The sequence below is a fragment of the Chiroxiphia lanceolata genome, chromosome 1 (assembly GCF_009829145.1).
Source record: "Chiroxiphia lanceolata isolate bChiLan1 chromosome 1, bChiLan1.pri, whole genome shotgun sequence".
NCBI lineage: Eukaryota > Metazoa > Chordata > Aves > Passeriformes > Pipridae > Chiroxiphia > Chiroxiphia lanceolata.
This window is the reverse complement of record NC_045637.1, coordinates 86,750,749-86,775,607: the sequence shown is the minus strand read 5'-3', so window position 1 is coordinate 86,775,607 and position 24,859 is coordinate 86,750,749. Positions and strand designations below refer to the sequence as shown.

At 44.9% G+C, this 24,859-nt stretch overlaps 2 protein-coding genes across 4 annotated transcripts in view; one reads left to right on the top strand and one right to left on the bottom strand.

Annotated features, from left to right (window-relative positions):
* SLC22A23 (solute carrier family 22 member 23) overlaps positions 1-8,998 on the top strand; it is a 113,163-nt gene extending 104,165 nt beyond the window's left edge. For 2 of the 3 annotated variants that reach the window (XM_032693245.1, XM_032693186.1), the window contains one exon: positions 314-4,689. In XM_032693245.1, the coding sequence (XP_032549136.1) occupies positions 314-671 (358 nt within the window). In that variant the 3' untranslated portion in view covers positions 672-4,689. Of the gene's footprint in view, positions 1-313; positions 4,690-7,379 lie in introns of those variants that run through there. The other variant, XM_032693333.1, reaches the window with a different exon arrangement.
* PSMG4 (proteasome assembly chaperone 4) lies at positions 5,827-12,681 on the bottom strand. The gene is made up of 3 exons (XM_032693449.1): positions 12,376-12,681; positions 12,172-12,247; positions 5,827-6,143 (listed from the first exon to the last, which is right to left on the bottom strand). The coding sequence occupies exons 1-3, from the start codon at positions 12,556-12,558 to the stop codon at positions 6,022-6,024; spliced, it is 381 nt and encodes a 126-aa protein (XP_032549340.1). The 5' UTR covers positions 12,559-12,681; the 3' UTR covers positions 5,827-6,021.
* Positions 12,682-24,859: the final 12,178 nt, after the last annotated feature.

The following is a 24,859-nucleotide window of genomic DNA, read 5'->3' as shown; positions in this document are numbered from 1 at the left end:
TAGAGGGCTGTCTACACACTCAGATGATAAAGCTCCTCCTCTTCTTATATGGGGGCAGTTAAATGGCTGTGAAATGATACTTATTTCCCCACACTGAGGCAAATAAGCAGCAGTTATCTACAACAGCAAAGCAACTCCCTGCTGGAGTGACTGTGCGGTGTGAAAGCTCGGAACAAACCAGGTTTGCCTTCAAGACTTTGGATGCCCTGGGTGCATGCCAGACAGAGGGTTAGTCTGGAGGACCTGTCAGGTCTGTGGGCTCCCCAGCCCAGTGCCAGTGGGGCTAGGCTCTCATCTCTGCCTATGTTTGCAGGGGAGGCGGATTGGGGCTGGTCCTGGCCAGTGCAGGTTTCGGCCGCCTGACCGCCCCCATCATGGAGCTCCACAACCAGAAAGGCTACTTCCTCCACCATGTCATCTTCGCCTGCTGCACTCTCATCTGCATCATCTGCATCCTGCTGCTGCCAGAGAGCAAGAACCAGAACCTGCCCGAGAACATCCCAGATGGGGAACATTACACCCGGCAGCCCCTCCTGCCGCACAAGAAGGGGGAGCAGCCCCTGCTCCTGACAAACTCTGAACTCAAGGATTACTCTGGCCTCCATGACTCAGCAGCTGTGAGTGACGGGATCCCGGAGAACACTACTGCCAACGGGATGAAGTCAATGTAACTGGGTGGATTTTTTTTCCATTTCTTTTTTTATTATTATTTTATTTTTCCCTTCTATTTCTTCTCTTTCTTTTGTATTTTATTTTATGCTGTTGTGCGGGAGGAGTAGCACTTTGGGCAAAGGTGTTTTGCACAGATTTTACAAACCAGTGATGGAGCAGACGCTAACTTGGAGGAATTCAACTCTGCTACTAAGGCAAATTTTGGCATCTTCAACTGTTGTGCAGATTGCTCTTGAAAAAGTTTTGGGGGAAAAGACTCATTTGAAAAAAGACCTGGCTGGCAGTAGCCCTTCAGAACTCTTTTTTTCCTGCCATTAAATATGTATATTTATTTTGATTTATTCTCAAGAAGCACTTTATTTCTTTTTCCTTTCATAGATCACAAAAATGAAGCCATCTTATTATAAGAGGTGCAGCCATTCCAAGAAAGAAACCATGGGGGGAGGGGAGTGTTGTTTTCTGTTTTGTTTTCGTGTTTCTTTAAAGGAAAGAGGGATCAACCACAAAGTTGAATTGACTTAAATTTAGACTTGTGCAACATTCTTCTGCCTGTCTAGAAAGTCCAAGTGCCCAAGTTGCCTGCTGTGTTTGTATACACAAAAAAAAAAAAAAAGGAAGACAAAAACAAAGCAAAACCTGTTGTGACTCAAACTCTGACTGCGTTTTAGGCAGCTTATGTTTGTCTTTATAGCCCATGTGCACTTAAAAGTTACTTTCTAAATTAGTCCTTTTCTTTTTTTCACCAAATGCATTGAAGAAAATCCTACCCAAATAAGCTGATTTTTCAATGTGAATCAGCTTGCTGCATTTTAAGAGTATATTAGTCTATTTTAGGTGGTTCCCAGTGGTCTTTAATAGTAACATAGATGATGCAAATAATTTGACTAATGATGCAAAAATTAGTTTTGCTGAGAATGGCTTTAATTATCAGGAGGCCCAGGATTTCTGACTTCTCCAGGAGAAGAGCATGAACCAGCAGGGATAAACAGTAAGGAGCATGGGCTACCATCTATACTTTTATTCCAAAAGGCAGCACAGCTAGGATTTCTGCTCCTGGGAAATGAGTGTCCTGGCATTGTGTTACCTGTTTTTAGAACCAGGGTTTGGGTTTTCCGTTTAAGCGGACAAACTGCTTAAATGACTGTTGGAAATGAATTAATTGATAGGCTGTGAATAATGTCTTACTGAGCTGTCTTGGGCCCTTAGAGATGTTTTCGGGTTCTGACCCAAGAATATACAGTGAACTCACCCAGATTTCCTCCTTCCCCAACTGCTCTTATAAGATTTTAGATCATGAAAAAAGTTTACTTAAATTAGATCAGTGCTACACAAAGTGAACATCCAGTTTACCTCTTACTGAGGAGATGGCACTTTGATGGTGGCCACTTGACTTCTCCAGCCCCCAAAATGAACTATTTCCTTTGGCCATCGGCTTTTGGTTCTCACACAAGAGAATATTGTGAGGACCTAGTTCAGTGCAAGGACTCTGTAAACAGCTTTCTTGCATTGTAGTTAACCTCCCCACTCTCCCTCCCTCTTCTCCTTTCTCACTCAGGCCATCCATTTGTGATTGCTTGGTAGTGCAGACGTTCAAACAGAGCAGCAGGATGTCAATGTTGTATTGAGTGTCTGTATGATTGCCACTTTGTTTGATGTACATCTTGCGTTCATATGCATGGAAAGTGCTCATTTGCACTTTCCTCCTCTTCCTTCCCTTCCCCTTCCTCCTTTGCTGTATATATTGTCGATTAACTACTGTACCTAACAATTTCCATCCTCCATTAGGCTGCCAATGTCCTCTTAAAGTCCCCAATAAATCAGAGATATGTGCTTCCCAGCGGGCAATGCAGCAAGTAGCACAGCCTCAGACACCGACGAATGCAAGGGGACAGGCAGGCCTGCAGAAGCGACAGAGGTGGTTGTGTTCAGAATAACAATGTTGTCCTAAAGCTGCTAATTTTTACAGAGGATGTGGACATTTGGGTTCTTCTTGAGCCTCGTAAGAAACACTGGACCAGTTGATGGTAGTTTTGCCCAAAGGTACACTACTTGGGGTTTTTTTCACCTTTGCTAGACTTGCTGTGACAGCAAGAGCCCAATCTTCCTTACACTCAAGTTTTATTGTCAGACTTGAGTACGGCTGCTTCTTTTTGTTCTGTGCCGAGACCTTTGCAGTCTGCGTTCACCCAGGAACCCAGCCCTTCCCCACTCATGCAGTATTCACGTGCCAAATTTGTGCAATACCTTTTGCCTTTGATGCGAGATGCTTATTGCAAGCCACACACGTTCAGGGAGTTAAAAATGGGTTCACAACAAAAAATTGAAGAAGCAAAACGAATCTTAAGGGAAGAGAAAAAGGGCTTGAATGTGGAGAAGGTGTGAGCACAGAGGCGGAAAGCAGCTGCCATCCATCATGCCGTGGAGCCAGCAGCTCCTTCGTTTGTGGTCTTGTGTGCCTGTATGCTCAAGCTGTGGTACAGCTTTTGTAGACCATCCACAAGCCTTACAAAACTGGCTGCTTCCAGCACTGTCAGCAGTCCTGGTGTGCTCACCGCTGTTGTCCACAGCACTTTATTGTTTCCTATTCTGGTGGTTGCTCTCCCAGGACAGACAGGCACAGGGAAAAGAATCATTGTTTAAACATAGCAACATTTATATAGTAAAGTAACTAGGTGACAGGAATGTGCAGCAATTTACTTAAAAAAAAAGATCTTATGAAATTGATTTGATTTGCTGGTTTTTTGGTTTTTTGCTTGAAACCAGGTAGTCGGTACTGATCTTCTGCAACAAAGGGAGACCTAGCTTCTCTAGTTGGTCTGGCCCTCTGCCTGTGTCACGACAATAAAACAAAAACTAATTTCCTGTCATGGCAGCTCCAGTTTTGCTCCTTTTCCTGAAAACATGAACACTTCTGCGATGATTATTTTCTTCCACACATGCTCACAGCGTTGGAAGGCTTTCGCTAAACATATCTTTTGTGGAGGAGTCGGGTACCGGGTGATGCAGCAGGGCAGAAAGGAAGCATGGAATGCTTGCCCTGCCTTTCCTAGTCCTGCAGCAGGACAGGGCTCTTTGCTGGGGTCCAAGCCAGCTGCTCCATTGGCTCCTTGGCTGCATCCCCCCTCCAGCCATCACCAAGACAGGCTTTTCTCAGGCGGCTCTTTCTGGCCACCACAACAGGGGAAGCAGTCCAAGCTGTCTTCTCCATTTTGGCCTTTTTCTGTGAACCTTCAGTAACCTCTAAGCCCATCAGTAGATTTTTCTTTGGGTTTACCATTTAAGGGCTTTCTTCCATCTTTGTAAGTTTAAACAAAAATGTGAAGTGACATTATGCTTGATCTTGGGGGGTTTGTCCCCTTTTAAGGTTTCAGTACTGCTTTTATTGCCAGACACACTGCAAATGGATAACAACAGTCGCCTGTTTGCAAGTGTTCTGTGACCACTCTGAAAGGGGGTTGTGTGATTTACTTTTTGGTTTCATTGAGCAGGCTTTTTTTGTTGTTGTTCTTTTTAATGGAAGTATTTTACTTAACTGTTGCCACTTCCTGGAGCCAAACACTTTATTGGTCACCAAATTGGAAGCAGAAGTGCCATTAACTGAACTCTGTGAATGTCAAGTCAAGTTGCGCCTGTAGCTGGCACATAAGACAACACTATTAAGTGGGGGATGATCTCCCTCACTGTAACTTTTTTTAAATTATTTTATTTTGTAAGGAAAAAAATTACAAACCTCATTTTAAATGTATTGTGTAAAATGTTTCAGGAAAGGAGTACGGTGTGTTTTGTCTAGTGGGTGAGATCTCCCTCCCCATTTCAGTTTCTAATGAAGTTTTAAAGAATCGTGTTACTGTATGTTTTGACCATGAATAGTCTGGTGGTGCTTCCTCATAGCACAAGCTTAAATCAAGTACTGAAAACAGTCTTACAAGCTAAATGTCTGCATGATGTTACATCTGTTGTACCTACTGAGAAGAACTTTGTATGTAAATGTACAGAATAAAATGACATTGTCCCATCGGTTTGCTCTCGTTGGTCTGGCTCCCTCACAGTGACTTCTGAAACACCCAGCAGCAGCTGATGCCTCAGCAAACAGTCCTACCCTCCTTTACAAACAGAATGAGCTGTTTGTAAATCAGACTAATTAAACCAGCAAATTGATTTACAACTAATTATCAGTATAGTCCATTACAGAAGAGTAGTAGTTGACTGTTTCCTGAGTGGTGTAAATTAAAAAGAAAATACCCTCCAACAGTTGCTTTTTGCAATTCTGATCCTGAACTGTGGCCAAAGACTGACAGCTGTTCCCACCAGGTGAGGAGGAGCTTTCTGCACCCACATCAAATACATGTTGAAGCCACTGGCTGTTCAAACCCTTTTGGACAAGAGACTCAGTAGCAGTTGTACCTCCTACATCAGTGACCTCTTGGTTACAGTTTTTAATTGCTGATTATGGCACCACAGCAAGGTAAATTCATCAGTTTTCTACAGGGGATTAAGATAGTTGTCTAGAAGCAGCACTAGTAAATTTTGTTCGTATCAAAAGCTTACGTTTGAGTCAGGGCTCAACTTGCAATGGAAAAAAAAATAACCTGGATCATTAACTCCTAGCTGCCCTCTCCTTAAACAAAACAGCAGCAGTATACTTTGCAGTGGTGGTCATGGTAGTGGACTGCTCTGATTTTTCTAATGTATATGATGAATTTACACGTGGAATGCTCTTCTAGCAGCCTGACAGATTTATCTATTGCTCTAGAATTCAAGCTCTGCTTTTTCCTTCTATATAGTCCTCAGGGATGTACAGATAACACTTTGTGAAACCCTTCTAGTGGTCTTAATGCCCAAGGGACAGAAGGAAATCCAGTATTTAGCACTAGTACTACAACCAACAGGGGCTAAAAGGAGAAAAGTAACACTCATGTCACAGCTTTACAATAAAAAATGTGGGGTTTCTTTATTTGAACACTAAAAGCTGCTATACTGTGTTCAGTGCTAGTACACAGTAGATTAACTGTACAGATATAATTTGGAACTGATTACCCAGCAGATCCCAGTACTGCATGGAGGCCAGACACTGTATGCATTTTTACAATGATGTTCATCAATTGTAGTATCCATTTGCTATCCTACTTAGCAGGGTAGCAAAAAAAATTTTGCTTTGAAATTTTAAATTCAAATTTTATTTGCAAAAAAATAAATTCCAGGTCCAGTTGTATCTATGTCCATCTATATTTAATAACAACCACAAATGCAATCAAAATAATACAAAACAAATATACTAATTTAATGTCAGTGTGAAAATTTCCATCCGTTTTTCTGAAACAATTCATCTTATTTTACAATGATGCAAAGTCAGAACTTCTCTGGAAAAGCTGTCATTTCTTCTTTGATCCTGTTTTCTATGAGTAAGGTGAAATTGCTGTCTGTGTTTTGAAGATTGTAGCTGACAAATATCTGTTTTTTGGTCTTGCTGGCTAAAATACAAAACAGAGTAGTCAGCCACATTTTGTTCTTATATAAAAGTGATGATAGTATTCAAGAAAGCCTCTTAAAAAGCCATATCATGCAGATTTCTAAGATGATGTTCTCCACTCCTGCTGTGCTGGCTGCAGTTATTAAGGAACAGCAGTACAATTATCTGACCATTGGTGTGTTGGGCATAATTTTGCACATCACTGATGTAAGCAGTATAAAACTGGTGACTTTCAACTAGTTTTTGGCCTGATGCAAAAGGCCATTAGTCATTGGAAAGCCTTGCAGTGTTTTTAGTGGATTTTCTGGACACTTCTTAAATATACTATTTTAAGTGAAATTACAGACTGTACTGGAGTAAGCACTGAAATAAAGTTTATGAGTTGGTAAGTCTATGCTATGTAAAACATTAATAGAGGGAAAGTGTACAAAAAAGTGACTGAGCCCCAATTAACCAAGTTCTGTTTTATTATGAACCCCTTAAAAGGTCCCAAATAGTATGTCTAAGCCTGCTGTCAATAATTTTGTTTCCTTTAGCCTTTGTTCATAGTGTCCATGATCACTCCAAGAGACTGAACAGCCTCAGTTGAGTGTCATGCAGACAAACACGAAGTTCCAGGCTACCCTAATGACAAGTACTTGGAGAGAAGTGCTACGAAATTAAGAGCTGCTTTCCATGAAAGAGCTAATTAACAATGACAAAAAAAAAAAAAAAAAAAAAAGCAAAACTGTCCACTGGGGCAGGAAGACTTAGTTATCAAAATAGAAGAGAGAACACCAAGAAGTGTTTTATAAAAAAAATGGACTCCTACTTAGATTTTACCACAGTAATATAGCAAATTTTTGACTCTGTTCTTATATTACTAAAGCTAAACTTCGTAAAAATTTAAGCACCATGCAGGAAAAACAGGCACTAAATTTAAATTAGTTGTGTAAAATAGAAGACAAAAACCAGTATTTGGGTCATGAGATATTCTTTTCAGGGAATGAGCTGGGAGCTGAAGATCCTAGAGACAAATCAGACTGTTCTGCTTGAATATTCAAAAACATAATCTGAATTTTTTAAACTTGAAAATAGAAACACCAGGACTCCTAATATCTTGATCCTTTCTAAATAGGAAAGTTAACTACAGAAAAGATAGAAATATATGTGTGTGTGTGTAAAATGTAGTTAAACAATTCCTTTGAGGCACTTTCATTATGCAAATCAATTTATTATTATTTTTCTATTCTAACAGGTTACCAGCTTCCTGTCTCAGAAAGTAGAGCTGCTTCTGAAATGCAAGGACTAGTTTGCCTTTTAAGACTTGGCACTACAAAATGCTGATATAATGCAGTGTTGCTCTGATTGCAAAAATTAGCACCTGGCACTAAATTTTTGTGGTATAAAGCAGCATGTTCTATAAGTGCTAGTGCTTCATCATCATGCCCTAAATGAATGCAATGCTAATTCTGAACTAATTAATACCATTATCCTAGCTAACAAAACTATATAGTACACTGCAGTGTCAAAACTCAACTTCTTAATTATGTTTGCCTAAGGTCCAATAGCGTCTCTGGGATGCTGTTCCAGATCCTGGGAACACTGTGAATCCCTTAGGGTCACCTCTGCCAAGGACCTCTGCTCCTACCACTGGCTCTGAGGGGCAGCGGGACCTTTTCCGTCCCTACTTCGTGTGGATTAGGTTGGACATGTGGACTCTTGTGGGAAGGATAGAAGAGGAAAGATCTTATGGCTCCATGGAAGACCATCTGCAACCTCAGAGTAAAGCCAAAAACTATAAAGGACAAGGCTTACCTAAAAAGCCCTCCAGTAGGTCTGCTTCCCATGCAGCCTGGTTAATAACCCCTGTTGCACCAGCTCTTCACAGGGGAGGAAAAAATCCTCAGTAGCCATTGTCTGGGACACACTGAGTGCCAGGAGAAACTACAGCAGCACAGACCCACTCCTATAACCCCATGTACGGGGCAAAGGCCCAAATCTAAGCTTGAAGAGAAGCTCAGTGGGAGCACAACAGACAGGACAAGTGTTGGCCATAAGTTTGTAGACTGTGCTGGAAAAGAGGTGGTGGAAGGGAACTATGCCTGGATAATAAATACTCAAAGAGTTAAGGTGATCTTCACCAGGAGTCTACCAGTCCCTACAGAGGGAAGATGAAGATATGGCACTAATCAGTAGTCACTTCAGCCCAAAGCACTGTGATTTCAGGGTATGCAGGTAAGGGAGGCACCAATGGACAAGTCGTCCTTAAGAACTGGCCACCACTAACCTACAGGAAACAATCTTCTAGGATTTGGGTTTCTTGACTAGTGAGACACATCTGGTGCCAAAGCAATTGGGCAGGATGGTGAGAAACAGTCCCTGCACCTCATAGAAGCAGATATAGATAAAAATATGTAGAAAGAGAAACAGGAATGAGGCATGTGTGTCTTTAGCAATAGAAAATTTTAAAACAAAAATCAGAAATAAGGAAGAAGATAGAGCCAATACACCAAATGCAGCTGTTGTGGCTAGGACCCCTACCAGGCTATAAAGAAAACAAAAGGAGAATGTGTACACTGATGCATAGCTGCACTGAAACTCCTGCTCCAGGGAAGGAAACCTGACATTGCAGGAACACGCAGTAGATGATGGAATGCAACTGGCAAGTATAAGAAATGAAAATAGTTATGTGCAAATGGCATTGCATGCTGCTTCACTGAGAGCCTGTGAAGAAGACCAGAATGGAAACATAGAAAAAACGGTGACAAGCATGGGGGAGGCGGGGGGGGGTAGGGTTAGAAGGAGAGGGATACTGCCTGCCTGAAGATTACCACATGGCAGGATGATTAAAAAACTACCTTGGAAGTACAGCTGCAAGTCTGTTATTACAGAATTTGTGGAAGAAACAAGGGTTTAATCTCCCAGATAAAAACAACACCAGTGACAGCAAAGCTTGCTATTTTTAGCTGAGGTGAAAAATAAATTTTCTTACCGAGCACTTTGTGAAACAAAGATACAGCAGGGATGCTTGTTGATCCACTGGTTTCAGGAGAATAAATAATAGTTTTGGACTAAATGCCCATGAGTTCACTTAAATTGCTGGACTGACAAAAGCCAGCCAAAATACTGAGGTGTAGGATTTCAGAAAGATGTATTTCTTTTTTCAGAAGCCAGTGACACTCAGGTAAAAAGGAAACATATGATTATTCAAAGCAAGAAGTGTATTATTGACTTTCCCCTTTGAACCAAGGGTGAAAAAGGTCTACAGGCCTTCCTCAATACAGTATACTTTAGCAGGATCACACAAGCAAGAACAGTATCTATAAGGAAATCTGCAACCCAGCGGATAAATGGCATAGATAGAGAGGAACACTGATCAAAAGCCTAGCTGGGCCACAGCTGGTACAGGAAGTTTAAGATGAAATAACAAAAGACAATTAAGGCACACAAACAAAAAGAAAATAGGAAGGTGCCTTACACTCCAAGGATAAATAGTAACCTATAGCCCAGTACCAAGCAAAAGTATCAGTTCTCAGTAACAAAGTATGGGAAATTAGCAATCGAAATAATAAAAGCACCTCAAGGAAAAGAAAAAAGAAAAAAAAGGTTAAAAAAATAAGGGAAAAAAGGCAGCAAAACTGAAACTACTCACTGGGCGAAAAATCAGGTTACTCAGATAGCCTCTGTCCTAGAACACTGAAAGAACTAATGTAAGAAATGGCAAGTTATTACAAACTTTAGCTATGAAATCTGTAATAAATCTTTTAAGAGTGAAGATAGCAACCACACGTACAAAAACAAAAAAAGACAGGAGAGAGTGGGAATCACAGAGACAACTTAGAACTGTCAGCTGGGCTCCAATGCTACACAGAAATTTAGAGCAAGATCAGAAGAAATTCACAGAATCACAGAATAAGCCGAGTTGGAAAAGACCTCCAAGATCATCAAGTCCAACCCTTGATCCACTACCACCATGGTTACTACACCATGGCACTAAGTGCCACATCCAGGTCTCATCTTAAAAACCTCCAGGGACAGAGAATCCACCACTTCCCTGGGCAGCCCATTCCAATGTCTGATTACCCTCTCTGTAAAGAATTTTTTTCCTAATATCCAACCTAAACCTCCCCTGGCAGAGCTTAAGACCATGCCCTCTTGTCTTACTGATAGCTGCCTGGGAGAAGAGACCAACCCCCACCTGGCTACAACCTCCTTTCAGGGAGTTGTAGAGAGTGATGATGTTTCCCCTGAGCCTCCTCTTTTCCAGGCTAAACAACCCCAGCTCCCTCAGCCTCTCCTCAAAGGACTTGTGTTCAAGTCCCTTCACCAGCCTTGTTGCTCTTCTCTGGACCTGCTCCAGCACCTGCTGGAGCATTAGTGACAAAGAGACCAAATGGAAAGTAGAATAAACTATTACACTTTATCTAAAGTAAATCCTCTCTGAATACATTTTTACTAACTGACTTCTTAAGGATAAGGCACTAATTACATAGAAAGAAATCATGTTATACAGTACCCTATAAAATTATTACTTGAAGTAGAAATGTTTGAACCCAGTGCGTAGAGAAAATGGTGCCAGCAGGGTAGACAAAAACAGTATTTATTAAAAGAGAAGGTATTGGAAAGAAGAAGATACACTAGTACAGTTTTTCAAAGATCTTGTGAGCAGTCTTTTTTTATATGTGCATTAGTGGCCATAGAGGAGAAGAAGGTGGAGACTCATGGAAGTACCTGATGATACAAAGTCAGGACACACTGCCTGAAATGGAGATCAGCACACAGATCATTAATAATTCTGTGGCCTTTCCAACTGAAAAATTAGAAGTAAGGTAAGGTTGTGCAGCTCAGCATGTTGCTTTTAAAACCTGGTAACAAGTACATCAGCAGTTCACCAGCTGGAGCTGCATCAGCTATTGGTAGGCGATGGTGAGTAACGACCAGGATGCAGCTGTCAGAGCTGTGAAGGTGCTAGGATGCATAAGGCCATGTATTTTTACATTTTTTAGTACAGTAACAGGAGTTTGAAGTTTGAGTCCTAAGACTCAGGAACCCAGCTACATTGGCATTGGAAACATGATGGAAAAGGAGACATCCTGAGCAGTGCTCATTAGGATCAGTCAGATTAAGCATGGGCACCTGTGAGATGACCCTGGACTTCCCAGGCCAGAACTTCTCAGAATGTGGGGGCTAAAAGGTGCAAGATTGGATACAGTTTGGCTTCATCTTCAGGGAAAGTGCATGTGCCTTGTATGATGGCCACCTCACCCACAGCAGACCAGTGTCACGGGTTTTATCATCATCAAATTATTTGGGTTGGAAGGGGACCATGAAGATCATCTAGTTCTAAGCCCCCTGCAATGGGCAGGGACATCTTTCACTAGACCAGGTTGCTCAGAGCCCCATCCAACCTGTCCTAGAACACTTGCACAGATAGGGCATCCACAACTTCCCTGTTCCAGTGCCTCACCACCCTCACAGTAAAGAATTTTTTCTAAATTCTAGTCTAAACCTACTCTCAATTTGAACCCATTCCTCCGTGTCCTGTCACTATATGCTCTTGTACATAGTCTTGTCCCATCTTTCCTGTAAGTTCCCTTCAGGCACTGGAAGGCTGCAGTTAGGTCACCCTGAAGTCTTCTCTTTTCCAGAGTGAACAATCCCAATTCTCCAAGCCTTAAACAGAGTTTATAGTGAAGAGGTCACTGGAAACCCTGCCCCTGCCTCGCACCCAAAGCCAGGGTAAGGATATTAAATAATTCGCTTTTGACAGTGCACAGCGTGCCCAAGGCCGCTGACTCAGGTGCCGCAGACTCGTACAGGGATGATAAAAATAAAAAAGTGAATCTGTGGACTGGATGGAAACTGCCGCAACCTGCAGCGGTGGAGGCTCTGCGACAGGGGCAGCACCCACCGCATCCCTCTGCGCCCACCCAGCCCGGGCTGGTGTCCCAGGGCCACCAGATTCGGCCCCGACCCACGTGTTCCCAGCGGGAGGCGGCCCCTCCGCCCGCCCCGCCTGGGGCGCGCAGCCCCCGCCCCGCACCTACCCAAGCGCTGCGCCAGGCAGGAGGAGGCGGTGTCGGAAGGGTCCCCCAGGAGCGAGGCGGCCACCGGGATGCTGTCCTGCAAGCGGAGCAGAGCAGAGGGCACGACTTAGTCCCGGCAGCGCGGGTCGGGAGCGCCGGGGCCACCCCCCCCACGGCCGCAGGGCTCCGGTGGGGAGCAGCCGGGACCCTGGCGGCGACACTCACGCGGGGGCTGCACATGGCCACGGCCAGGCTGGCGAGGGCGGGCGCGGCGCCCACCCAGAGGAAGAGCGAGTCCCGCAGCCGCATGGCGTGGAAGTGCACCCGCTGCTCTCCCAGCTGCCCGCTGAAGTCGTGCAGAGCGATGCCGCCCCCCGCCGCCGCTCCGCTGCCGCTCCCCGCCTCCATAGGCCCTTCTCCCGGCGCGGCCAGGCCTGAGCACGCAAGGCCCAAGCGAGCGCCCTGTCTCGGCTCGGCCCGGCCCGCCCCGGGGAGGCGGTGCTCCGCTCTGCTCCTCTCCGCTCCGCTGTGCCCGCCCCGCCCGGAGAGGCCGCCGCCGGCACCGCGCAGCCGCCCGCCCCCGCCGGCACCCGGCGGGATGCCGCTTCCCCCTCCCACAGGGAACAGCAGCACGCGCGCACGGATCGGTGCCCGCACCCCGCTCCGTGCACGGCCCCTCTCCGCTACACGCACATGCACCGCCGGGTACGGCCCTCCGGGAACGCGCCTCCACCGCGCCCCCCACCCCTTGAAGTGTGCCCTCCCCCCGGTCGGTGCACACCCCTCCGTGTACCACCACACCCCCCACCGAAAGACACAACCTCCTCCCGGTGCATACGCGCACACACACACCCACCCCCTCCCTACGCGGCTTACCCGGAGCTCACGCCTCCCCGAGCGGTGCCCCCTGTCCGCCCGGGATCGGGATGCAGGCGGAGGCAGCCGCAGGGATGGGGAAACCCCACTAGATGGCAGGTGAACCCCTGTATGAGGAGGCGTGCCATGTGGCAACCGGGGCTCCAGCGGCTCCGGATAGTCACCCGAGTGGAGTCCCGGGGTTTCAGACTAAAGGAAAGGGGATGGCGTGGTGCTGTGTAGCCTCTGGGAAGGGGAGGAGGAAGGGCACGGCGACCTTGGCTTCATTCAGCTCTGGAGATTTTCAGGGTTGTGTGAGATTACAAAGCAAACCAGTCGGGTTTGCGGAGCTCCAGAGAATACGGAACCATGAATAATGGAAAGCTTTGCTCTGGGTGTGAATTTTGTGCTCACCACGCTTTTAGCTGGACTTCGGCTAAGTCGGTCATTACTGGAAAGGATTTTCTCTAAACTGGTACCGTCTGTTGCTGATAAGAATGTTGTTGACTCCCTGATGGCCGTGGGCCCTTTACAATGGGAAACGTGTATCTTAATGCCACGGGTACAGATCATCTCTGCATAAAGAACATGCAATTTAATGATACAGTTTGGCTTTTTAATCAGCATTTCCTCTGCCTCCAATTTCTTACATGCTTCTAGAAATCAAAATTTCCATTTTCAAGTGCTAAGACTTCATTTTCCCGTTGAAGAAATGGGGGGAGGGAAAGGAACTGCTCATCACTTTTCTTCCTTGAGCCACTCCAGTTCTTCTGGCATCTGCCAAAAGACAAAATCCTCGGCCCTGCTAATATCTGCCCATGCTGCCGGATCGACACTAAATCCCGAGAGGCAGCTAAGCCCAGCTCAGCTGCCAAACCCCAACATCCCACGGCACAGGATCAGCTTGGAGAGGGGGGGGGGCTGCAGGCCACCTCCCCTGCCCTACATTTGTCACTCGCTGCTCACAAAATGCGTATGGGATGTATGGTGTCAGACTCTTGTTATGTCTGTCCCCAGCCTCACTGCTGAGGCGGTATCAGGCTCGTGCTGTTACCTACCTCTCCCCCGTGCTCCTACCCCACTGCCAGTCCCAACTCTTTGCCTTGGCCTGGGTTGGTCTTTCACAAGGTGAGGTAGTGCAAGAGTTGAGGCTTGTGTTGGGGCTCAAAAATCAGTCTCTCCCTGTCCTAGTACCCTGTTGCAAACTGACACTTCACCTATGCCAACTGTGAAATCAGGCAGGCAAATATGTGACAAAAGCCACCTTGGAAGGGATCGAGTGCTGGCTGCATACACCAAACACTTCCCTCTCTCTGCTTGTTGCAGCTGCAGGTTCACTCTGCACTTAGTGGGTGGGTAGGGCTGCCAGCTAAAACAGTAAAAACTATCATAGGCCAGGAACATTTCAGGAATAAAAATCTAGGCACTGGATAAAACGTCTGCTGGGAGCCACCCAGGTGGTGGTGGTAGTGGTGGTGGTGAGATTCCTATGATTAGACACTTGCAGGTGGTGGAGGAGATTTGCCCCAGGCTCACTTGATCAGGGAAGAGAAGAGGAAATATTAGGGCATAGTTCACCTGAGCTGCTTTAGGTCTGTCTTTTGAGTGAGAAGCAACATCTCTTGACTGTTTTCCATCGACTCTAAGGGAGGTGAAAAGTAAAGTGTAGCACAGCTTTGCAGACAGATTTATTTATGTAGGCAAATTCTTCTTTAAGTGTTCAGGGTCAGTTTCTCCGCTATTCAGGGACAGAGATGGCTTCTGCAGTGAAGTCCTAGTGGAGGATCTGTTCTAGCAAAGTTTCAGCCCAGTGTGTCTCTTCCCGCCAAGCAGAATTTTTGGCCTCCTTGTGTGCTAAACCTATGTTTAAGTTGTCTGCTAGACTGAAGTAAGAGCAGTCTGTTTTCTTCCCTTGTCTTTCCACATCAAGTACAAATTTCTTATTTTTCTTCCAAAGCTGTCTACAGTCTTGCTTTTCCCTATGGGGAGCTGCCCCTATTTCATCATGCTGTGGTCTGTTCCTCTTCTCATCAGGAGTCTTCTCCAAAGTGATTATAACTTCCTTCTGTAAGCCCTGCAGACCTCTAAAAGTAAGTCACAGGGCTCCTCTGCACATAAGCAGTTCTGTGTATTTACTGCTTTTCTGTGAAATGCAGCTGCTCTCCATAAATCATGCTAAATTCTTCTTTAAGATCAAGAGAGGAAAAACATCTAGCAAATAAAATGCTGTTTAAGCATTTTTATTTGCAATGCAGGTGTGAAGAATGAGTGGAGTTGTGCAGAACCAGATCATCAAGTGTGAAATTAATTTCTTGATTACAGCACTGCAAGGTCATTAGAGGCCCTGCAAAATGTGTATGGGAGGCCTTGCGTTTCCTTCAACATGCTCATCTTTTTTTCTGTGGCCCTGAAAGCAACACCCATAAGTCTGCCTTATTTGTCAGGTCTGAGGCTAGAATGAGCCTCAGCTGCTGTGAGACACTGGAGAGCAAACTAATGATCTTAGCAAAAGTACTGCGTGTGTATATGGATGTGTATATATATTGCTGCTCAGATGAGATCCAAGCCCCAGGAAATGTGGTGTAAATGTATATACTTCTATGCTCCTTGTTCTCCAAAAGTTAGATTTCCCACGGGAGTCACTAGATCCTAAACTGTGGTTTTTACTGACCATGGTCTCCCCTCCAGTACAGTTTAAAGTCAGGAGTAAATCTTTCTGGTAACCATGGAGTTACGAGACGTAAAGCGCATAGTTATGAACTGGGATATCATTGGGAGAAGCAAATGTTTCTGATTCCAAAACACATTCTGTGCTTTGGCTCCTGCATGAATAAAATGTGAATCTGACATGTGAGAAGGCAGTTGACCATTAGTGTGTGTCAGTGAACCTCCTATTAATGCCTCAGGATGTGCTAGTTTTCTTGATTTGTTGTCCTTTATTCAGAGGAGTAAATGCTCAATAAAGCCAAAAAAAGCCTACCAACTCCTCCAGTAAGGCTTCATGGTACCGGGCTGCTGCAGCAGTAGCTGTGCTGCAGTCCCAGACTTTCAGAGGCCTGCTTCATTTGAGACTTGGAGTCTCATTGTGTGTAGACTTCCATCAGTGGCTGAAGGGGTCCTCTTCTCTCCCTGTGCCAGTGGAGTACCTGAGGAGCTGGAAAAAATACTTCGTTTTTTTGTCATCATTGGATTGTTTTTCTCAGCTAGATCAGTCCCCTGATGTAGCTTGCTGTGCCACTGCTCAAATACTTGTGCTGGCATCAGGGAGGGCAGAATCAGGTGAGCAAGAAAGGGAGAAGTGTCTCTGCTTACACTTTACAGTCACCATGGTTGTGATGCTGTGGCTATCTAAACTAATTTAAGATGGGGCTGACCCAGTCTTTCTTTCTAGTGGTCATCTAATATGATGATTAGTCAGTTTGGGTAACCAAACTGCTCAAAACCTTTTCCTGGGATCCTGGCACAGGGTATTGGTTTAGACGTGATAGGCAATTGCTCCTGAAATGTCTAACCACGGCTACAGGGGTAACCTGAGGACTCAAAACACTTTGTCAAAGTGTTGATTAGTCTGACATACAGTCCTATAAAAGAGATAGAAAGATAATCCAGGCTGGACCTTTTGAAAGAGTTGCAGAAAATGGAGGAATTACACTCATGAACTTGTATGAAAATCACAGTTTAAGAGATCGGCAAGAGGACTGCACCAAATTCATGCTATGAATCTCACAATCCAGATAATATCCAGGCCAGATCCCCCTCAAAAAACCAACCAAATAAAAAAACCCCACACAAACAAACAGAAAAACCTTCATATCTGGAAACCACCAGTAAGCAAATACAAAATGTAGATGTATAAACAATTCCACATCTGCTGTAGCTACTCTGACAGTATTAGTAGAACTGCTACAATAGGTCCTTCGTGCACCTCTTGGTCCTTAGGCAGGCATGGCTCCAAGGAAATTCAGTTCCTGATTTCCAAAAGACTTGAGGTACCAGCTTCCAGCTTTTTTTTTTTTTTTTTTTGGAGTTTGTAGCCTCCGCTGTTAGGATTTCCCTGCAGGTGAGATGAGGCCTGGAATGCACCTGGTGCAGTGATTCTCTGCCTCTTGAGATCACTTTGCACAGTGTGTTTGACTAGAAATCAAGAAATTACAGCTCTTAGGTTTCGTACCTAACTGACATGGTGGCCTTGTGCAAATCCCTTCTACTCTGCTTTATTTCACTCCCCTGCAGACTGGAAGAGCACAATAACCATTGCCTATCTCCCTGCAGCTGAATAAAGCTCTGTGTAATACACAGCTCATAAGGACCTTTGTGAGTCCAGCCTAAATTCCTGCTATTATCAAATCAGGCAGTTTCCTTTTATTGTCATATGAGTCATTGGAGGAACTTGTCTTTGATCTGTTGGAGCATTTGAGACATGTGGGTTCGTAGCACTGGACAGGAGGCACTAACACAGAGTGACTCATCGTTCCCCTCGGGGACAAGAAGAGGTTTACGCAGCCGACTGGAAATCATATTTTATATGCAGATAGACCACTTCATGCTGGAGAATCACAAAGCAGCTCGCCAACACTGACTCTGGTGCACAAATGCCAGCAGCTGTAGTGAGATCTACAGGTGCAATGGGTTATTACGTACCTCTGATCTGACAGGGAAGGGCACAGATGTGAAAGCCTAAAAGAACTGACCTTTTGAAAGGCTGAGAAGGGAAGAAAAAAATATGAGATAGTGTTGAAAAATGTTTTCCTTTATATTGCTCAATCCAGTTCCTAGATCTTATGTGACATACAACACAGCTGCAGTTTTTCTGTTCTTGTGTCACCTGACAGGATGCAAGGCCAGGGTACAGAACATGTGTAGAGTATGTTGTGCTCTTGAACCAGAGGGAATGTCAGTGTGCTGCAGACTCAAGGGTTGACTTGTCTGCTCAGGCTGCAGAGAGTCATGTTCTTAGCTGTGGAAACTACTGATTCAACAGGCAGCACTGGCAGCCATATAAACAAAGGTTTGACCAACATTTGGTTTTGGGAGTAGAATGAAATTCCTTTTTTTGAAAGATAGTTTGCTGTTATCATGGTTATAGGACTTGCTAAACTTCTGGTCTCTTCCCCACCCTTCTGGGTACGTTCCCTCTGCTGATGCCAGAATTTCCATGAAGATTCTTTTGCTCCCTAGACTGGGCCACGGACTTAATAGTCTCTGTCAGAGGACTCTTAGCCTGAAGGTCCAACTGGACTTGGCTGCATACAGCTTCTCCCATTCTCAAGCATGCCAGTAAGGGCCTGCCTCTTCATCTGGTTCTCCAAACAGCAACTCTCTTTCATTACTTTTTAAAGTAACGCCATGGCCTTTTAATTTTTCCTTTTGCAAGCAAAACTAGCTGTACAAAATCAGCTTTGATTATTTTGCATCCTCCTCCCTGGAAAGGATGGAAGCTAACAGGCCTAGCATTGTCCCTTAGCAGCCCTCCAGTGTTTGCTCAGAAGAACCTCAGCTCAATCCAGTTTTTTCTCTTGGCTTTTCCTTCCTGCTCTGTTGAACACAGTGGTTTAGCAATAAGAGTGAATATCTCAAAAGTAGTTTAATACCTGTACATTACTAAAGAACAACCCAATGTTACCTGATCCATAAGGATATGGCTGCTTCAGCCAGGCTCTCCACATTCCTAGTACAGAACTTGAAAAGCATGATTTAGATCAGGGATGTATTTTGTTTCCTAGCACAAGTATGTCAAACAGCCACTGCTACCACCTAGTCAGTGTATTTGATGTTATTGATGATAACACAATATAATTTTTACAAACATCACTTCAGTGATCTGTTTCCAGTCTCCTAAGTAAAAAACTTTTAAAATAATACTTCATACTAGATGGGGGTGTTACCTATTTGCATGACAACAGAACAGACAGAATAGTTTCTCTATCAGAACATACCACCCTAGGAAAATGTTATCAGAGTCCTTTTACGGTATTTTCAAAGTCCAATAGGATCCCAAGAGGCTGAAACTGTGTCTTCAAAAAATCTTTGTCCCGCCCTTGAACAGCAACTGAAAAATATCTTTCCCTGCTGCCTCTCAGAAACCATGAGAAATTATCTCCCTTTTCTGCTTGATGTTTGAAAAGCTGATGCCAGGTGCTGCTGCTGCTGTTGTTAAAGCATTCTGGGATGGATGGTGGCCTTTCTTACGATTGAAAGGTTAGTGTGTGCATGAAGTCCCATAAAGAGATATTGTTATATGTTTCTCATGAGGCAAACACAAATCAGGTGAAAAGTATCCCTAAATCCTGTGGAGAACTGGAAATGGGAAAATGGTAAAAGAGTACAATGGAGTTCATGGCATTTGGGAATGATATCTTTTTTAATACATTCAGGATCTGAGCCAGCCTCTACAGAAATCAATTGAAAAAATATCTGCTAGTTCCTGAGAGCAGAAGATAGACCTTGTAATAATGAACTTCACTGAACAATTGTGCAAAATGCTGCAGTGTGCACTCCTGACGTACTGCTGGATGGCTTGCTTGCCTACCTGCATCTCCACCCGTGAAACGATGAGGCCTCAACCTATAAAACCCGTGCAACTCTGCGGGCGCAGATTGACTCCCTCCCCCGCACTCCCCTACAAGCACCTACCAAGCAATTACACTGCTCTCCTCGAGTGACAATGTGGCTCTGTGTTACCACACCCCAGTTTTGCCACCTTTTCCCCATCACTGCAACCCCAGCTGCAGGGAGTCCTTAAAACACAAGGGAAAGGAAGGGCTGGAAACAGTGTTTTCGTCTCTGCTGCCGGTTCTGTCTTGGTAAGGATGCTTCCAGCTTTAATAAAACAGATGATCAAAGCCTTTGTGTAAATCCTGCCATCAGGAGAACGGTTGTACTGTTGAACTGACAGCACAGCCGAGCCCTGTGCGGTTCCCCCAAATCCTGCTTTTTTCGGCTGCAAGCTCTTGATACTCAGATCATCTCCCTCCAACCCAACGCGGGAGGGCAACTGATGCCGGGGAGACAGAAATCTCTCGAACAGTCATTTTCTTTGCCAGTAACACAGAGATTTAGTACGCATATGAGTGATCTGGGGCCATTTTTTTTTTCAGCCTTCAAAATTGTATTTCTTTTCTTTCCAGTCTTCTGAATATGCGTATCAGAGGCGCTGAGAGCAGCCAAAGCAGCTGCCTGATAAGATCTTCACAATTCATTAGCACAACCATGCCTTTAGCAAAGGGAAAAAGAAAGTGTTAACGAGTTGACAAGCACACTCTTCCTTGCAGCAAGCAGCGCTGCCAGCCGCAATGTAACTGCAGGGAGGAGAGAGCAGGGTGGTGGCAGAAGACCTTGAAAAAATGCTTTGTTCAAGCCGGTTACAAAGACTCTTGCTTCCCTAACCCACCAAATCTGAGTTGGACGAGGGAGGCAATGGATTCATTAGAAACTCGACTTGGTACAGGCGCAGGACAGCGTGTTGCTGTCGGGATTTCAAGGATGAGTCGTTGGGGTGGAAAGAAAAATTGTTTAACCAAGAAGAATCGAAAGAAAAAAAGGAGTATTTGCTAGGCATGTGGCTCCTGTGTTGCTGCGGTTCCAGGTTTGGACCTGACGATTGCAAATGAGAGTCTGACAGCTGTTCTACCTTCTGACATTGTCATTTGCAACAAGATCCTCAAACTATGCAAATTCGCTCCATTTCACTTCAACTCGAACACACACACACACACACACAAAATCCTGCTTAGGAAAGAAAGGAACGAGACCAGATTTCAAGAATAACTCAGACAAGGAAGTGAATATTTTCTTTCATGCCTTGCTCTTTTGCATTTACTGAATTTGTTCCACATGAATGTAGAAACAGCTGCATCAGCACCAGCACTGAGGCTGGAACCTTATTAATATTTATGCCTGGTGAGCAGAGTACATAGGAATCAAAACGCCTTCCCATCATTGGTTCAGGGACCCAAGCGTCCATACAACATCTTGTCATGTTTGGTGGCCAGGCAAGGAGATTTATTAGAGAGCAGATCAATTTCTCATCAGCACTCTTACCCAATAGCAGGAAAACTGCCCTTTGCCTCCTAACCTACTCTTTGCTTCTCGTCATTTAATAATTTCCTAATTAGGGAAACCATTTTTCATCTCTCTTTTGCACTTCTGCAGTTTATGTTCTCATCTATTAAATATGCTTGAAGACATTATAGATGTTTGAATTATTATTATCTGCCTATGTGAGGGCATACTCATAAGCCTTAGTGTGAAGTGAAACAAGAAATTACATTGTCACAGGTCCAGGAACCATTGTATGTGCCCAGGGAGACCAAGTATACAACTCGTGGCACTATGCACATGAAAGGTATAGTGTGGTGCCAGGGTGTCCTTCAGAGCCTCCTTTGGGACTTCTTACTGCTGTAATTTTTGCTGACAAGGTGCTGCAGTGAGAGTCCTTAGTCTGAGGCTGGGGGGTTTCCTTTCTGAGAGTGCCGAGTGGAGTTCTGGCTGACAGCCTTGCTCCATCTTTTGTTTCACTAAAGAAATCCTTATGTTGTCTAGTAAAGAGGAACTGGTGAGCAGGCAGGTGCACTCAGCAAAAATGAGACAGTCACATATTTTTAGCTATTTGCTAGAAAAAATGGCTTGTAGCAGCAGTAAAAGAGAAAAAAAATAATTGTGTCGTGGTTGAAGCCAATTGTGGAGAGGATGTGTAGCAGTCCCAGATGGCCACACTAGCAGACCCTGGCTTTACCCCTGCTGAGGCCAGGCATCCCCCAGGATGGGCAGCACTGACAGGGTCTACAGGGCAGCAGCCCTGGCCCTGGGGCCCACTGGCAAATATGAGAGCACTGTACGGGTGACCTTGCTGTCCTGGGGTGCTGCTCAGGAGGGCATGGGGGCTGCAGATACAGCACCACAGCTCAGGCCTCACACACTATGGCTTTTTGGGTGACCCACCCAGCAGACAGGATGATGTGGGACCACCACTGATGGTGTGGCCATCCCTCACTGTCCAGTCCTGGGTCACCCTGCACATGTGTCATTGGGCACACACTGTTGTCAATCCTGGGTACAGTGGTCTGAAGATAGCTTGGCTTTGGTGAGCTCTGGGGTTTAAGTGTTGCACTGATGGGTAGAGACAGACCAGGCAGGTGCAGACAGAGGGAGGAGGGCTGGCCTTTGCTTCTTCCATGAATGCATGCTCAGCTTTGATGCAGTTTTCTACCACCTCCCTGTTTTCTTCCTTTAGGATCTCAGAGCTTTCCATGCTGGTGTTGATTCTCCCCTGTCCTTGAGCTACTGATAATCATGTTCCTATAATCTTCTCTCTGCCTGTATTTGTATCTATTCTTATTAGGTTGGGTACTGTGCTGCTGGTTTTCCCATAGCTTTGCAGTTTTCTCAGGAGCCTGGGTCTAGGCTGTGCAGTTGGGCTGTGTTATAGCCAGGATTTTTTGTTGGGGGCAAGTCAGTGGATCACAGCACACAGCCATGGCTACTACCGGTCTTGTCCTTTCCCACCAGCTGCCACAGGTGGGTCCAGCCACTGGCATGGCCTGAAAGCAACCCATATGCAAAACCACAAATACATATGGGAATGGAGATACCCCAAAAAAATTTTGTTAGCAAAATGTTCCCACTTCATCTGCACCACCCTGACTTCCTCTAAATGTACCCAGGCTCCTCCCAGTCCATGCCTTCTTGATTGTCTGCTAAGTTACAGTAATGCATGCTGAGAAGTGAAATATTGGTTTGCCATAAGTGACCTAATGAGCCACCCTAGATGTCCAGCCTGGCATGTGGTATAAGCCCTCAATTTATGAGAATCCAAAATTCTTTCTCTTTTTTTTATACTGCAGCATCCTGGTCCTCAAGATAGAAAAAGCCTAGATGGTGCTCGTGAGGGTTTGGGCATAACTTCAAGGTTTGTAAGATATTTCCATCCTTCTGAGAGGAGTCACAGACAAGGAATGGGATCCCCGTGAAATGGGATGCTGAGCTATGGGATGGGTGCATGTTTTCTCAAAGGAAGAGCAAGTTTCTTTTTAGGAAAAACCTTTCAATGACCCACAAAAGTCAGTGCTGCAGTACATCCCACAAATGCACATGTTTTCTATTATAAAGTAAAATGAGTAAGTCCTTCCCTTGGGCTTTTGTTAGCTGGCTTTTGCAACCTTCTGCATCTAGCAAGGAAGTCAGGAGTTTCTTTCATCAGTGACCACTTCAATGGCTTAAGACAGAGGCTCTGTCACGCCCAACCTTGCAGATGGGAGGATGGGAACCACCAAAGGGAGTGGGGAGAGGACACATTAGATAAAACTAGGCTGATCCTCTGAGCTTCTTTAAACAAATTCTTGTATGTGGTCATGTTATTCGTCCTCTCTTAGGTCCATCGAGAATGGCTGTGAACAACCATGCGAACTGGCATTTCACCCGCCCTGCCGCCATTTCCACAGTCTCCTACCCGCAGTGCTTTTACACTCTGGGAAATCAGCCTGGCGAGTGAAAACGTTGCAGGCTTTTTTTGTTCCTTTCTTTTTTTGTGCAGCTCGTTTCTGCCGGGGAGGCCGGTTGCCGGGGAGATGGGGATGGAGGAGCCCAGCCAGGGCCGGCCCCGGGGCTGGGGCAGGGGCTGCGCTGACAGACACATCAGTGTGAGGCGGATACAGAGAGGGGGTAGAGAGGCACGGGCAGCTAACAGCTGAACACTTCATTTCCCTGCAAAGTAATTTCCAACAACATATGCCGAACCTTTGGGAAACCCTCAATCCCAAACACTTACCTTCAAATTAAGCTGGATCTTGTCTGAAGTCTCCTGAAGTGATTTGAATGGCTGCTGTTCACCTCTAAGGAGCCTGGTCTAGGGGCTGCAGAAAACCTAGACCTGGATTTCCTCCCTCGGCTGCAGAAAACCTAGACCTGGATTTCCTCCCTCATCCCTCTGAAAAGCAGATGTTATTTTAGAAATAAATATTCCATGTGGTTTTGGGGGTTTTTTCCCTTACAGTCTCAAAAAGTTCTATACAGAATATATACTTGAATCCCCCCTCGCTTCAAATATATGGGTTAGTTTATTTTAAGATAAAGCAGTTAGGGTGGGTTTCTTTTCTCCCCTGTGAATAATCTGTTTTCCTTGAATTGGATTTTAAAATGGCTTCCTCTGAAGTCTCAAGCTGTTACGAATGAGCTTAACGTAGGTATGGAGGATGTGTAAAATCAGCTTCTCCCCTTCACGCTGAAATGTCAATAATTCCTTAGTAAAAAACTAATATACAGTGTGCAACACACAGAATACTTGAAAATAATAGTAGCAAGCAGTTACAATACTTGTATTTTGCACCAGCTGTAACTGAGTTTTGCTGTGACAGTGTTTTCAGGAACACACCCACCGCAGCCATGGGAAAGACTGGTATTACTTTGAATGATTACCTGAGGCGGTCAGTGGTCCCCTAGAGTTGTTAATCTACAAGCTATTTTTGAACAAGTAATTATAGATATGGATGTTGATTATGCGGTTAGCGTGCCACAACAAAATGTTCGCCTGGAATTACAGCTACACATTGTTTGCAAAGCGTAGTCAACCAAATAATTAAATTGCTCCTGGCTTAGGCCGGTTAAAACAGATTTCACAAGAAGTGCAAGTGATCAGATTTATCTTTCTCAAAATCACCATTGAAGAGATAAACGTGAGAGTGTATTTTTCTAGCATGCTTTTTGAGATGGGATGCCTTCTCACCGTAAAGCGAACAAAAGAAAGGTGTGGATGCTTTGGTATATCAATCAGAGGACGTCAGGCTGTGCTGCAGATTGCCTTGGAAAAATGTAAGACCCGATCTGGAGTGATCCATAGGCGGGGTTATCGATCTGCATA